At 46.4% G+C, this 15,611-nt stretch overlaps 1 protein-coding gene across 1 annotated transcript in view; it reads right to left on the bottom strand.

Annotated features, from left to right (window-relative positions):
- The window catches only part of ablim2 (actin binding LIM protein family, member 2), a 109,128-nt gene that overhangs the window by 36,859 nt on the left and 56,658 nt on the right, over nucleotides 1-15,611 (bottom strand). The window contains exons 7-12 of the mRNA XM_064940745.1: nucleotides 10,699-10,786; nucleotides 9,239-9,297; nucleotides 6,714-6,755; nucleotides 5,995-6,072; nucleotides 2,893-3,036; nucleotides 584-701 (exon numbers count right to left, since the gene is read on the bottom strand). Of these exons, the coding sequence (XP_064796817.1) occupies nucleotides 584-701; nucleotides 2,893-3,036; nucleotides 5,995-6,072; nucleotides 6,714-6,755; nucleotides 9,239-9,297; nucleotides 10,699-10,786 (529 nt within the window). The remainder of the gene's footprint in view (nucleotides 1-583; nucleotides 702-2,892; nucleotides 3,037-5,994; nucleotides 6,073-6,713; nucleotides 6,756-9,238; nucleotides 9,298-10,698; nucleotides 10,787-15,611) is intronic.

The following is a 15,611-nucleotide window of genomic DNA, read 5'->3' as shown; positions in this document are numbered from 1 at the left end:
ATCTATTACCCATTGCTTTACTGGCCATATAAAGATCCCCTGTAGGAGAAAGTGGTTGAGGAGAAGGACAAGATGTTTTTTTTTAGGGCACAGAGGACACTGCCAATAGTATTGTCCCCCACTCAATAGTAGATAAATCCTGTTCTTTACACATTCTGTGGTAATGCCATGTTATGTGATGGTACCACCTCATTCAAAGAGCAGAAAGGAATGAGAATTCATAAAATGTCGGAACAGGAAATTCAGTGAAGAAAAAAAAACCAGAATCTTTAAATAAACATGTGTTCTCTAAAGTAATAGAATTAACCAATCAAGATGACACCTAAATCAGGTTGCACTTTTTGGAATATGACCCAACATGGTAAAAATTACATCATGCACTATATGCAAATGCTGCATATTATTGACTACATTTGTAGATATGCATATCATTATAATAACGTATGATATTCATAATAGCTAAATACTTCTACTATACATTAACTATCATATAACGCATTTCACTGTGTTTTTTCTTTTTTTTAAACTACTGCTAGCTGACGGGTGAGGGAGGAGGGGTGAGGGAGGAGGGGGGGGTACCTACCCGGCCTGCTGTAGTTCTGGGGGGAGCGAGAAGGGGTGTACCCTCCATACTTCCCCAGGGAGCTGTTGGAGCTGGGGCTGGAGGGCCTCCTCTGACGAGGAGACTTCTCTCCGTCACCCTGGAAACAAGGAAGGCAAGTGATGTTATAGTGATGTCATAGGGATGCCATACAAAGAGGGAAACTGATGTCATGGATAGAGCCAAATCCGTAACACAGAACGTTCACTCACTCTTTAATCACAGTGTATGGGGCGAGGGAGAGGAGGAAATGAGAGAGAGAGAGAGAGAGAGAGAGAGAGAGAGAGAGAGAGAGAGAGAGAAATATATATATATTTTATATATATATATATATATACAGTGCCTAGCGAAAGTATTCGGACCCCTTGAACTTTGCGACCTTTTGCCACATTTCAGGCTTCAAACATAAAGATATAAAACTGTATTTTTTTGTGAAGAATAAACAACAAGTGGGACACAATCATGAAGTGGAACGACATTTATTGGATATTTCAAACTTTTTTAACAAATCAAAAACTGAAAAATTAGGCGTGCAAAATTATTCAGCCCCCTTAAGTTAATACTTTGTAGCGCCACCTTTTGCTGCGATTACAGCTGTAAGTCGCTTGGGGTATGTCTCTATCAGTTTTGCACATCGAGAGACTGACATTTTTTCCCATTCCTCCTTGCAAAACAGCTTGAGCTCAGTGAGGTTGGATGGAGAGCATTTGTGAACAGCAGTTTTCAGTTCTTTCCACAGATTCTCGATTGGATTCAGGTCTGGACTTTGACTTGGCCATTCTAACACCTGGATATGTTTATTTTTGAACCATTCCATTGTAGATTTTGCTTTATGTTTTGGATCATTGTCTTGTTGAAAGACAAATCTCCGTCCCAGTTTCAGGTCTTTTGCAGACTCCATCAGGTTTTCTTCCAGAATGGTCCTGTATTTGGCTCCATCCATCTTCCCATCAATTTTAACCATCTTCCCTGTCCCTGCTGAAGAAAAGCAGGCCCAAACCATGATGCTGCCACCACCATGTTTGACAATGGGGATGGTGTGTTCATTGTGATGAGCTGTGTTGCTTTTACGCCAAACATAACGTTTTGCATTGTTGCCAAAAAGTTCAATTTTGGTTTCATCTGACCAGGGCACCTTCTTCCACATGTTTGGTGTGTCTCCCAGGTGGCTTGTGGCAAACTTTAAATGACACTTTTTATGGATATCTTTAAGAAATGGCTTTCTTCTTGCCACTCTTCCACAAAGGCCAGATTTGTGCAATATACGACTGATTGTTGTCCTATGGACAGAGTCTCCCACCTCAGCTGTAGATCTCAGCAGTTCATCGAGAGTGATCATGGGCCTCTTGGCTGCATCTCTGATCAGTCTTCTCCTTGTATGAGCTGAAAGTTTAGAGGGACGGCCAGGTCTTGGTAGATTTGCAGTGGTCTGATACTCCTTCCATTTCAATATTATCGCTTGCACAGTGCTCCTTGGGATGTTAAAGCTTGGGAAATCTTTTTGTATCCAAATCCGGCTTTAAACTTCTTCACAACAGTATCTCAGACCTGCCTGGTGTGTTCCTTGTTCTTCATGATGCTCTCTGCGCTTTTAACGGACCTCTGAGACTATCACAGTGCAGGTGCATTTATACGGAGACTTGATTACACACAGGTGGATTGTTTTTATCATCATTATTATTAGTCATTTAGGTCAACATTGGATCATTCAGAGATCCTCACTGAACTTCTGGAGAGAGTTTGCTGCACTGAAAGTAAAGGGGCTGAATAATTTTGCACACCCAATTTTTCCGTTTTTGATTTGTTAAAAAAGTTTGAAATATTCAATAAATGTCGTTCCACTTCATGATTGTGTCCCACTTGTTGTTGATTCTTCTCAAAAAAATACAGTTTTATATCTTTACGTTTGAAGCCTGAAATGTGGCAAAAGGTCGCAAAGTTCAAGGGGGCCGAATACTTTCGCAAGGCACTGTATATATATGTATATATCCCATATATATATATATATGTATATATATCCCATATATATATATATATATATATATATATATATATATATATATATATATATATATTTATATATATATATATATTTATATATATATATAGAGAGAGAAAGATAGAGAGAGAGAGAGAGAGAGAGAGAGAGAGAAATATAGCGAGACAGAGAGAGAGAAATATAGAGATAGAGAGAGATAAATATAGAGAGATAGAGAAATATAGAGTGAGAGAGAAAGAGAGTGAGAAAGAGAGAGAAGGCAGCTCCCTTGTTCCCTTCCTTGTCTCCTTACCTCTCCGTAGTGTCGTTCCTCTGAGGGGTAGCTGACGTAGGGACTGTAGGAGAGCATGTCTGGCCGGTCGATGTTGTAGATCGCCTTGATCTTTGGCAGAGCAGCAAGGTCTTTGTAGTCCAGCATCTCATCTCCTAGTTTGGCCTGGGACACAGAGGAAACACATCAAATCATCTCATCTCCTAGTTTGGCCTGAGGAAACACATCAAATCAGCCGTTTAAATATCAACCACTTTGATCATGACAAAATGACAATGGTAGAGCACAGTTGAAATACTGTAGTCAAATTAGCACAGTGGACAACCCTGGTCCAGGAGACCTTGCTATTCTAACTTCCGCGATGCATATAAGGCCCTGCCCCGCCCTCCTTTCGGAAAAGCTGACCACGACTCCATTTTGTTGATCCCTGCCTACAGACAGAAACTAAAACAAGAAGCTCCCACGCTGTGGTCTGTCCAACGCTGGTCCGACCAATCTGATTCCACACTCCAAGACTGCTTCCATCATGTGGACTGGGATATGTTTCGTATTGCGTCAGACAACAACATTGACGAATACGCTGATTCGGTGTGCGAGTTCATTAGAACGTGCGTTGAAGATGTCGTTCCCATAGCAACGATTAAAACATTCCCAAACCAGAAACCGTGGATTGATGGCGGCATTCGCGTGAAACTGAAAGCGCGAACCACTGCTTTTAATCAGGGCAAGGTGACCGGAAACATGACCGAATACAAACAGTGCAGCTATTCCCTCCGCAAGGCAATCAAACAAGCTAAGCGTCAGTATAGAGACAAAGTGGAATCTCAATTCAACGGCTCAGACACAAGAGGCATGTGGCAGGGTCTACAGTCAATCACGGACTACAAGAAGAAATCCAGCCCCGTCACGGTCCAGGATGTCTTCCTCCCAGGCAGACTAAATAACTTTTTTGCCCGCTTTGAGGACAATACAGTGCCACTGACACGGCCTGCAACAAAAACATGCGGACTCTCCTTCACTGCAGCCGAGGTGAGTAAAATATTTAAACGTGTTAACCCTCGCAATGCTGAAGGCCCAGACGGCATCCCCAGCCGCGCCCTCAGAGCATGCGCAGAACAGCTGGCTGGTGTGTTTATGGACATATTCAATCAATCCCTATACCAGTCTGCTGTTCCCACATGCTTCAAGAGGGCCACCATTGTTCCTGTCCCCAAGAAAGCTAAGGTAACTGAGCTAAACGACTACTGCCCCGTAGCACTCACTTCCATCATCATGAAGTGCTTTGAGAGACTAGTCAAGGACCATATCACCTCCACCCTACTGGATACCCTAGACCCACTCCAATTTGCTTACCGCCCAAATAGGTCCACAGACGATGCAATCTCAACCACACTACACACTGCCCTAACCCATCTGGACAAGAGGAATACCTATGTGAGAATGCTGTTCATCGACTACAGCTCAGCATTTAACATCATAGTACCCTCCAAGCTCGTCATCAAGCTTGAGACCCTGGGTCTCGACCCTGCCCTGTGCAACTGGGTACTGGACTTCCTGACGGGCCGCCCCCAGGTGGTGAGGGTAGGCAACAACATCTCCACCCAGCTGATCCTCTACACTGGGGCCTACAAGGGTGTGTTCTGAGCCCTCTCCTGTACTCCTTGTTCACCCACGACTGCGTGGCCACACACGCCTCCAACTCAATCATCAAGTTTGCGGACGACACAACAGTGGTAGGCTTGTTTACTAACAACGACGAGACGGCCTACAGGGAGGAGGTGAGGGCCCTCGGAGAGTGGTGTCAGGAAAATAACCTCACACTCAACGTCAACAAAACAAAGGAGATGATTGTGGACTTCAGGAAACAGCAGAGGGAACACACCCCTATCCACATCGATGGAACAGTAGTGGAGAGGGTAGTAAGTTTTAAGTCCCTCGGCATACACATCACAGACAAACTGAATTGGTCCACCCACACAGACAGCATCGTGAACAAGGCGCAGCAGCGCCTCTTCAACCTCAGGAGGCTGAAGAAATTCGGCTTGTCACCAAAAGCACTCACAAACTTCTACAGATGCACAATCGAGAGCATCCTGGCGGGCTGTATCACCGCCTGGTACGGCAACTGCTCCGCCCACAACCGTAATGCTCTCCAGAGGGTAGTGAGGTCTGCACAACGCATCACCGGGGGCAAACTACCTGCCCTCCAGGACACCTACACCACCCGATGTTACAGGAAGGCCATAAAGATCATCAAAGACAACAACCACCCGAGCCACTGCCTGTTCACCCCGCTAACATCCAGAAGGCGAGGTCAGTACAGGTGCATCAAAGCTGGGACCGAGAGACTGAAAAACAGCTTCTATCTCAAGGCCATCAGACTCTTAAACTGCCACCACTAACATTGAGTGGCTGCTGCCAACACACTAACTCAACTCCAGCCACTTAGTAATGGGAATTGATGGGAAATAATGTAAAATATATCACTAGCCACTTTAAACAATGCTACCTAATATAATGTTTCCATACCCTACATTATTCATCTCATATGTATACGTATATACTGTACTCTATATCATCTACTGCATCTTTATGTAATATATGTATCACTAGCCACTTTAACTATGCCACTTTGTTTACATACTCATCTCATATGTATATACTGTCTCGATACCATCTACTGTATCTTGCCTATGCTGCTCTGTACCATCACTCATTCATATCTTTATGTACATATTCTTTATCCCCTCTTTATCCCCTTGTGTATAAGACAGAAGTTTTGGAATTGTTAGTTAGATTACTTGTTGGTTATTACAGCATTGTCAGAACTAGAAGCACAAGCATTTCGCTACACTCGCATTAACATCTGCTAACCATGTGTATGTGACAAATAAAATTTGATTTGATTTGATTTACAGGATGATGGGCAGGCTTTTGCTCCAGACCATCACTAACCCATGTGAGTCAACCAATCAACTATACATCATATGTAGTTGAATCAGGTGTTTTAATGCTGGGTTGGAACAAAACCCTGCACACAGTCACTGTTGCTCTTCTGGACCAGGGTTTGTGACCTCTGTTGTCCTGTGACTCCCTCTAGTGGCAAGGTGAGGTGGTGCTCACATAGATGACCCTGTTCGGAGAGCCAGACGCACTGGAGGCTGGGACAGAGGTGATGCTCTCAGAGGATGTCCTGCTCACCTGGAAGATAGACAACAAGGAGTTAACTCTACTCATGATCAGAAAGGAGTGAGAGAGAGGTAGACATGGAGAGAAAGAGAGAGACATGTAATCACTACTGAATTGAAAACTTACGCTTCACATTTCGACTCTCAGCAAGTTTCTCGAAACAATGCCACTAACTTGAGGATAACTATGAGCCCTTGTTTACAAATAGCAGTGTGACAACAGAAGTATACAACAGCCTCCTCTAGTCAAAAACAGCACGCAGCATCATTCACGGTGACAGCGGTGGTGACCTAAACAGTCTTCTGACACATTCCGTGACTGGGACGCCAGACAGACACAGTAGAGTTGTTCATTAGTGAAGCTCAGGTGGGTCAAAGTGATCCACGTCAACCATCTATTCAGGCGTTAGAGTTAGGCATGGGGCTAATTCCATTTCAACTTAATTCATCTCCTAAATTGAAATGGAATGGATCCAAACCCTGGTTATTAACATACTACTACTGTCAGTCACTGTTTGGGTTGGATCACATGATCAGCCCAAGGGTAATGTGGGCGTGGCTAGCTACCGAGTGTAAAGCCTGTCAAGCGTCATGGGGTCAACCCCATGCAGAGGGTGCAGGTGAGGAGGTCTGGGCTGAACATGCATCACAAACCTGCTGCTCAGGGACGTCATTGACCTGTATCCGGACCTGCTTCTGGGAATGACAGGTGTATTACATTGGGGAGGGGAAGGGGAGAGAGCACTGATCTGGGACCCTTTGTTCAGGTAATCAAGATCAACACAGTCCAAGTCAACACAGTCCCAGTTAACACAGTTAACACAGACCCAGTCAACACAGAACCAGTCAACACATTTTCAGTCAACACAGTCAACACAGTCCCAGTCAACAATGTCCCAGTCAATACAGTCCCAGTCAACACAGTCCCAGTCAACACAGACCCAGTCAACACATTTTCAGTCAACACAGTCAACACAGCCCAAGTCAACAATGTCCCAGTCAACACAGTGCCAGTCAACACAGTGCCAGTCAACACAGTCCCAGTCAACACTGTCCCAGTCAACACCGTCCCAGTTAACACAGTCCCAGTCAACACCGTCCCAGTTAACACAGGTCTAGTTAACACAGTCCCAGTCAACACAGTCCCAGTCAACCCTGTTAACACAGTCCCAGTCAACACAGACCCAGTCAACACAGTCCCAGTCAACACAGACCCAGTCAACACATTGCCAGTCAACACAGTCCCAGATAACACAGTCCCAGTCAACACAGTCCCAGTCAACACAGTCCCAGTCAACACAGTCCCAGTCAATACAGTCCCAGTCAACACAGGCCCAGTCAACACAGACCCAGTCAACACATTGCCAGTCAACACAGTCCCAGTCAACACAGACCCAGTCAACACAGTCCCAGTCAATACAGTCCCAGTCAACACAGGCCCAGTCAACACAGGCCCAGTCAACACAGTCCCAGTCAACACAGGGACAGTCAACACAGTCCCAGTCAACACAGACCCAGTCAACACATTGCCAGTCAACACAGTCCCAGTCAACACAGGGACAGTCAACACAGTCCCAGTCAACACAGACCCAGTCAACACATTGCCAGTCAACACAGTCCCAGTCAACACAGTCCCAGTCAACACAGTCCCAGTCAATACACTCCCAGTCAACACAGTCCCAGATAACACAGTCCCAGTCAACACAGTCCCAGTCAATACAGTCCCAGTCAACACAGGCCCAGTCAACACAGACCCAGTCAACACATTGCCAGTCAACACAGTCCCAGTCAACACAGTCCCAGTCAACACAGTCCCAGTCAATACAGTCCCAGTCAACACAGGCCCAGTCAACACAGGCCCAGTCAACACAGTCCCAGTCAACACAGTCACAGTCAACACAGTTCCAGTCAACACAGACCCAGTCAACACAGTCCCAGTCAACACAGACCCAGTCAACACATTGCCAGTCAACACAGTCCCAGATAACACAGTCCCAGTCAACACAGACCCAGTCAACACAGTCCCAGATAACACAGTCCCAGTCAACACAGTCCCAGTCAACACAGACCCAGTCAACACATTGCCAGTCAACACAGTCCCAGTCAACACAGTCCCAGTCAACACAGTCCCAGATAACACAGGCCCAGTCAACACAGTCCCAGTCAACACAGTCCCAGTCAACACAGTCCCAGATAACACAGGCCCAGTCAACACAGCTCCAGTCAACACAGATCCAGTCAACACAGACCCAGTCAACACAGTCCCAGTCAACACAGTCACAGTCAACACAGTTCCAGTCAACACAGACCCAGTCAACACAGTCCCAGTCAACACAGACCCAGTCAACACATTGCCAGTCAACACAGTCCCAGATAACACAGTCCCAGTCAACACAGACCCAGTCAACACAGTCCCAGATAACACAGTCCCAGTCAACACAGTCCCAGTCAACACAGACCCAGTCAACACATTGCCAGTCAACACAGTCCCAGTCAACACAGTCCCAGTCAACACAGTCCCAGATAACACAGGCCCAGTCAACACAGTCCCAGTCAACACAGTCCCAGTCAACACAGTCCCAGATAACACAGTCCCAGTCAACACAGTCCCAGTCAACACAGACCCAGTCAACACATTGCCAGTCAACACAGTCCCAGTCAACACAGTCCCAGTCAACACAGTCCCAGATAACACAGGCCCAGTCAACACAGCCCCAGTCAACACAGGCCCAGTCAACACAGACCCAGTCAACACAGTCCCAGTCAACACAGTCCCAGTCAACACAGTCCCATCTCTAATGGGGCAGAATAGAAGTTGACATACAACATGAGGTTTAAACATTATACTGTAATGAGTATGCCTCCTCATTCAATACTGTAACACAGCCTTAGTTAAACTGTAGAGCTGCTTTAGAGTCATTTCCTGTGGACAGATGCACGTAACATTAAAATGGTTGTAGTGTCTGTCGACAAACTGTGAGATGCAAGACCTTTTCATCACTGATCATTTGGACACATCACAATTTTGCAAGCGCTCGCATCTTTTGAATTTCAGAAGGGGAGGGGACATTTTGCCCGTAGACTTGACTGAAACTGGCTGAGAGTTTCTGTTTAGAGGGATGGAGACTTCACTAGTCCTGGTAGTCTATTTTCAAACATGTCTCAGAGAGAGAACTCACCTTACTCTTCTCCTCCTGTCTGGCTGCCTGTCTGCAAGGAGGATGCCAGATGGAGTTACCTGACAGACAGGAAAGGAGGGGAGAGAAAGAGAGGGAGAGAAGGAGAAGGAGAAAGAGAGAGAGAATGAGAAAGAGAAGGGAGAGAGAAAGGGAGAAACAGAAAGAGCGAGAGAGAGAGAGCGAGAGAGAGAGAAAGAAAGAGAAGGGAGAGAGAAAGGGAGGGAGAAAGAGAGAGAGAATGAGAAAGAGAAGGGAGAGAGAAAGGAAGAAACAGAGAGAGCGAGAGAGAGAGAGAGAAAGAAAGAGAAGGGAGAGAGAAAGGGAGTGAGAAAGAGAGAGAAGAGAGGGAGGAGAGAGAGAGAAATACAATGAAATACATCCATTTCAAATGTCACATACTGTACAAAGCATAGTCTTTCCCTAGAGCATCGGTTGTTCCTGACAGAGCATCATGAGTTTGGCAGACGAGAGATCCAAAATACGCCAGGGACTCATCAGACTGTTCTATCCCCAGTCGTCTCCCTGTCACTGTGACATATGCTAATAGCAGCCCAAGTCTAAGGAAGCTAATTCCAGTAGTAAATCTGTCAGATAGCATACTGCAGGGAGAGAGAGACAGGCTTTTTGTAAATCACAGACTGGAGACAAACGTACGGCAACAGTGCTCCAGGAACAATACATAAGAAACGAGGTGACTCACAAGGCTGATGTTGCGTGAGGTGATACATTCACTAACACTGTAATCCAATTCATTAGCATTGACCAGATGTTCTGTAGCTCTATGCCTTTATGGCAGCTGGGCTATTAGTGAGATAGGTTTCTGTGCTGATGGAAGGCTGTTGGTGCTTATCTGAGTAAAGAGAGAGAGCGAGAGAGAGAGAGAGAGAGAGAGAGAGAGAGAGAGAGAGAGAGAGAGAGAGAGAGAGAGAGAGCAGGAGAGAGAGAGAGAGAGAGAGAGAGAGAGAGAGAGAGAGAGAGAGAGAGAGAGAGAGAGAGAGAGAGAGAGAGAGAGAGAGAGAGAGAGAGAGAGAGAGAGAGCAGGAGAGAGAGAGAGAGAGAGAGAGAGAGCAGGAGATAGAGAGAGCAGGAGATAGAGAGAGCAGGGGAGAGAGAGAGAAAGAGAGAGAGAGAGAAAGAGAGAGAGAGAGCGAAAGCGAGAGAACGAAAGAGAGAGCGCGAAAGAGAGAGAACGAAAGAGAGAGAGAGCGAAAGAGAGAGAGAGCGACAGAGAGAGAACAAAAGAGAGAGAGAGAGAGAGAGAGCAGGAGATAGAGAGAGCAGGAGATAGAGAGAGCAGGAGATAGAGAGAGCAGGGGAGAGAGAGAGAAAGAGAGAGAGAGAGAGAGACAGAGAGAGAGACAGAGAGAGAGACAGAGAGAGAGACAGAGAGAGACAGACAGAGAGACAGACAGAGAGACAGACAGGCAGACATACAGAGAGGGAAAGAGAGGTCCGTTTACCTTGCAGGTACATCTCCTCTCCCTCTCCAAACATCTGCTCACACCTGGCACAGCGGGCACATGACGGGTGGTAGTGTTTCTCCCCAGCCTGGTACAGACAAGAGGTCAGAGGTCACACAAAGGTTAAAAAGGTCTTCACTGACATCGAAACAAGAGGTTACAACCTAGGAAATCGACAGTGAGAGAAATTACTGAAGAGGTGACAAATGGTGGCCGAAATAAAACAACCCACAGCAGTTTACCAACACTTTACAAGCGACATCCTACAACCAGGCAAAACAACATACGAAGACTAAAGCACTTCTAGAGTCCTCGTGTGGATGTGTTATTGGTTAGTAGGCTGCTGATGCGGCTGGTTTAACCATTACCTAGAGTAATATTCTGTAAGCTTCTCCAATTAACGTCACTAATTAAAGTGGAGTCGGATGAAGCTCAAAACAAAGTGCAGTTATCCAACATCGCCACGAGGGGGTGCTGTGGGCCACAGTACTGCAGGTCGGCTACGGGATCACTAAGAATGTCTACAGTTATGGCCATCCAAACCTTTATGAGACTAATCATGACGTCTAGAAGATGACATGACACCAATGTTGACGTTGTGGTGTTTATTGTAGATCTGAACGCTGTCTATGTGCTCTTGCATATGTCTTCACATTGACCTGCTAAAGGATGGAATATCAGTTATTCCTGAGGCTGTGAGGAATTCCACAGAGCTGTTGGAGGTGGTAGAAACGACCTGTTTATAATGAGCTGGTGTATTGGTGTGGATGGCACTCTCTCTCTCTCTCTCTCTCTCTCTCTCTCTCTCTCTCTCTCTCTCTCTGTCTCTCTCTCTCTCTCTCTGTCTCTCTCTCTCTCTCTCTCTCTCTCTCTCTCTCTCTCTCTCTCTCTCTCTCTGTCTCTCTCTCTCTCTCTCTCTCTCTCTCTCTCTCTCTCTCTCTTTCTCTCTCTGTCTCTCTCTCTTTCTCTCTCTCTCTGTCTCTCTCTCTCTCTCTCTCTCTCTCTCTCTCTCTCTCTCTCTCTCTCTCTCTCTCTCTCTCTCTCTCTCTCTCTCTGTGTCTCTGTCTCTCTCTCTCTCTGTCTCTCTTTCTCTCTCTCTCTCTCTGTCTCTCTCTGTCTCTCTCTCTCTCTCTCTCTCTCTCTCTCTCTCTCTTTCTCCTGCCTACATATCTGTGTCTCTCTCTCGCTCTCTCTCTCTCTCTCTCTCTCTATATATATATATATATATATATATAACATTGTTATTGCAAACAAAATTACATTATCTCTCTTGTGCTTTGTTGGTTTAATGTAGACTGTACTCCTTAGCATGTTGCCTCTGGGAATAGAGTTTACATTTTAGTCATTTAGCAGACGCCCTTATCCAGAGTGACTTCAAGGAGGTGACTTACAGTAGTGACTTCAAGGAGGTGACTTACAGCAGTGACTTATAGGAGGTGACTTACAGTAGTGACTTATAGGAGGTGACTTACAGTAGTGACTTATAGGAGGTTACTTACAGTAGTGACTTATAGGAGGTGACTTACAGTAGTGACTTATAGGAGGTTACTTACAGTAGTGACTTAAAGGAGGTGACTTACAGTTGTGACTTCAAGGAGTTGACTTACAGTAGTGACTTACAGTAGTGACTTATAGGAGGTGACTTACAGTAGTGACTTCAAGGAGGTGACTTACAGCAGTGACTTATAGGAGGTTACTTACAGTAGTGACTTATAGGAGGTTACTTACAGCAGTGACTTATAGGAGGTTACTTACAGTAGTGACTTATAGGAGGTTACTTACAGTAGTGACTTAAAGGAGGTGACTTACAGTTGTGACTTCAAGGAGGTGACTTACAGTAGTGACTTAAAGGAGGTGACTTACAGTAGTGACTTATAGGAGGTGACTTACAGTAGTGACTTATAGGAGGTTACTTACAGTAGTGACTTATAGGAGGTGACTTACAGTAGTGACTTAAAGGAGGTGACTTACAGTAGTGACTTAAAGGAGGTGACTTACAGTAGTGACTTACAGTAGTGACTTACAGTAGTGACTTACAGTAGTGACTTCAAGGAGGTGACTTACAGCAGTGACTTATAGGAGGTGACTTACAGTAGTGACTTACAGTAGTGACTTACAGTAGTGACTTACAGTAGTGACTTCAAGGAGGTGACTTACAGCAGTGACTTATAGGAGGTGACTTACAGTAGTGACTTATAGGAGGTTACTTACAGTAGTGACTTATAGGAGGTTACTTACAGTAGTGACTTAAAGGAGGTTACTTACAGTAGTGACTTAAAGGAGGTTACTTACAGTAGTGACTTATAGGAGGTTACTTACAGTAGTGACTTACAGTACTGAGTACATATATTTTCATACTTTTCCCATACTGGTCCCCCGCGGGATTCAAACCCACAACCCTAGAGCTGCAAGTTCTATCAACTGAGCTACACGGGACTATAGGGAGAACATTTTCCATTGAACACTGACCTCGGGTCAGTTTAGCATTTCTCCTACCAATGGTTAAGGTTAAGATGGGGGGGAAAGGGAAGCTGATCCTGTCTCATGATAATATCAGGAAATATCTATCTTTCCTGGATAACATGATGAGAGGAAGAGAGGGGGGTGGAGGGTGAGAGAGAGGAAGGTAGAAAGAGATAGAGGAAGGTCCCTTTGAAACACCACTGCACTGCTGATCTGGAGCGATAACAGGCTGGAATGGGATTATTATTGAAACAAGGAAAGTACGACAGAGGAGAGGACAGAAGTGTTTTCTATCACAACGGACGGAAAACGTCCTACAATCATGAGGAGGGTTGCCATGTTTGGGGTGTTTGATACTGTTGTGTTACTGGCATTACAGTGGTGCAAGGGGGGTCCCACTGGGGGGTGGCAACCAGATGCTGAACTGTTAGAGAGACGAGAGGGCAGTTAAGGATTCAGACTGCAATTCTCTCTCTCCCTAAGTCTCCGTCTTACTCCCTCTCTCCCTCCAAGTCTCCCTCTTACTCCCTCTCTTACTCCCTCTCTCTCTCTCCAAGTCCCTCTCTTACTACCTCTCTCTCTCCAAGTCTCCGTCTTACTCCCTCTCTCTCTCTCTCTCTCCAAGTCTCCCTCTTACTCTCTCTCTTACTCCCTTTCTCTCTCCAAGTCTCCTTCTCTCCTAGTCTCCCTCTTACTCCCTCTCTTACTCCCTCTCTCCCTCCAAGTCTCCCTCTTACTCCCTCTCTTATTCCCTCTCTCTCTCCAAGTCCCTCTCTTACTACCTCTCTCTCTCCAAGTCTCCGTCTTACTCCCTCTCTCTCTCTCTCTCTCCAAGTCTCCCTCTTACTCCCTCTCTTACTCCCTCCCTCTCTCCAAGTCTCCCTCTCTCTCTCCAAGTCCCTCTCTTACTACCTCTCTCTCTCCAAGTCTCCGTCTTACTCCCTCTCTTACTCCCTTTCTCTCTCCAAGTCTCCTTCTCTCCAAGTCTCCCTCTTACTCCCTCTCTTACTCCCTTTCTCTCTCCAAGTCTCCCTCTTACTCCCTCTCTCTCTCTCTCTCCAAGTCTCCCTCTTACTCCCTCTCTCTCTCTCTCTCCAAGTCTCCCTCTTACTCCCTCTCTCCCTCTCTCTCCAAGTCTCCCTCTTACTCCCTCTCTCTCTCCAAGTCTCCCTCTTACTCTCTCTCTCTCTCTCCAAGTCTCCCTCTTACTCCCTCTCTTACTCCCTCTCTCCAAGTCTCCCTCTTACTCCCTCTCTCTCTCCAAGTCTCTCTCTCTCTCTCTCTCTCTCTCTCCAAGTCTCCCTCTTACTCTCTCTCTCTCTCCAAGTCTCCTTCTTACTCCCTCTCTCTCTCCAAGTCTCCCTCTTACTCCCCCTCTCTCTCTCTCTCCAAGCCTCCCTCTTACTCCCCCTCTCTCTCTCTCTCTCTCTCTCCAAGTCTCCCTCTTACTCTCTCTCTCTCTCCAAGTCTCCCTCTTACTCCCTCTCTCTCTCCAAGCCTCCCTCTTACTCCCCCTCTCTCTCTCTCTCCAAGCCTCCCTCTTACTCCCCCTCTCTCTCTCTCTCCAAGTCTCCCTCTTACTCCCCCTCTCTCTCTCTCTCCAAGTCTCCCTCTTACTCCCTCTCTTACTCCCTTTCTCTCTCTAAGTCTCCTTCTCTCCTAGTCTCCCTCTTACTCCCTTTCTCTCTCTCTCTCCAAGTCTCCTTCTTACTCCCTCTCTTACTCCCTTTCTCTCTCTAAGTCTCCTTCTCTCCTAGTCTCCCTCTTACTCCCTTTCCCTCTCTCTCTCCAAGTCTTCCTCTTAATCCCTCCCTTTCTCCAAGTCTCCCTCTTACTCTCTCTCTCTCCCTCTCTCCAAGTCTCCCTCCCTTACTCCCTCTCTCTCTCCAAGTCTCCCTCTCTCTCTCTCTCTCTCTCCAAGTCTCCCTCTCTTACTCCCTCTCTCTCTCCAAGTCTCCCTCTTACTCCCTCTCTCTCTCCAAGTCTCCCTCTTACTCCCTCTCTCTCTCCAAGTCTCCCTCTCTCTCTCTCTCTCTCCAAGTCTCCCTCTCTTACTCCCCCTCTCTCTCAAAGTCTCCCTCTCTCTCTCTCTCTCTCTCCAAGTCTCCCTCTCTTACTCCCTCTCTCTCTCCAAGTCTCCCTCTTACTCCCTCTCTCTCTCCAAGTCTCCCTCTTACTCTCTCTCTCTCCCTCTCTCCAAGTCTCCCTCTCTCTCTCTCTCTCCAAGTCTCCCTCTAACTCCCTCTCTCTCTCCAAGTCTCCCTCTCTCTCTATGTCTCCCTCTCTCCAAGTCTCCCTCTTACTCCCTCTCTCTCTCCAAGTCTCCCTCTCTCTCTATGTCTCCCTCTCTCCAAGTCTCCCTCTAACTCCCTCCCTCTCTCCAAGTCTCCCTCTCTCTCTATGTCTCCCTCTCTCCAAGTCTCCCTCTTACTCCCTCTCTCTCTCCAAGT

This window comes from Oncorhynchus masou, chromosome 27 (assembly GCF_036934945.1).
Source record: "Oncorhynchus masou masou isolate Uvic2021 chromosome 27, UVic_Omas_1.1, whole genome shotgun sequence".
NCBI classification, from domain to species: domain Eukaryota; kingdom Metazoa; phylum Chordata; class Actinopteri; order Salmoniformes; family Salmonidae; genus Oncorhynchus; species Oncorhynchus masou.
Note: the sequence above shows the minus strand (reverse complement) of the source record. Positions and strands in the feature narration are given on the sequence as shown.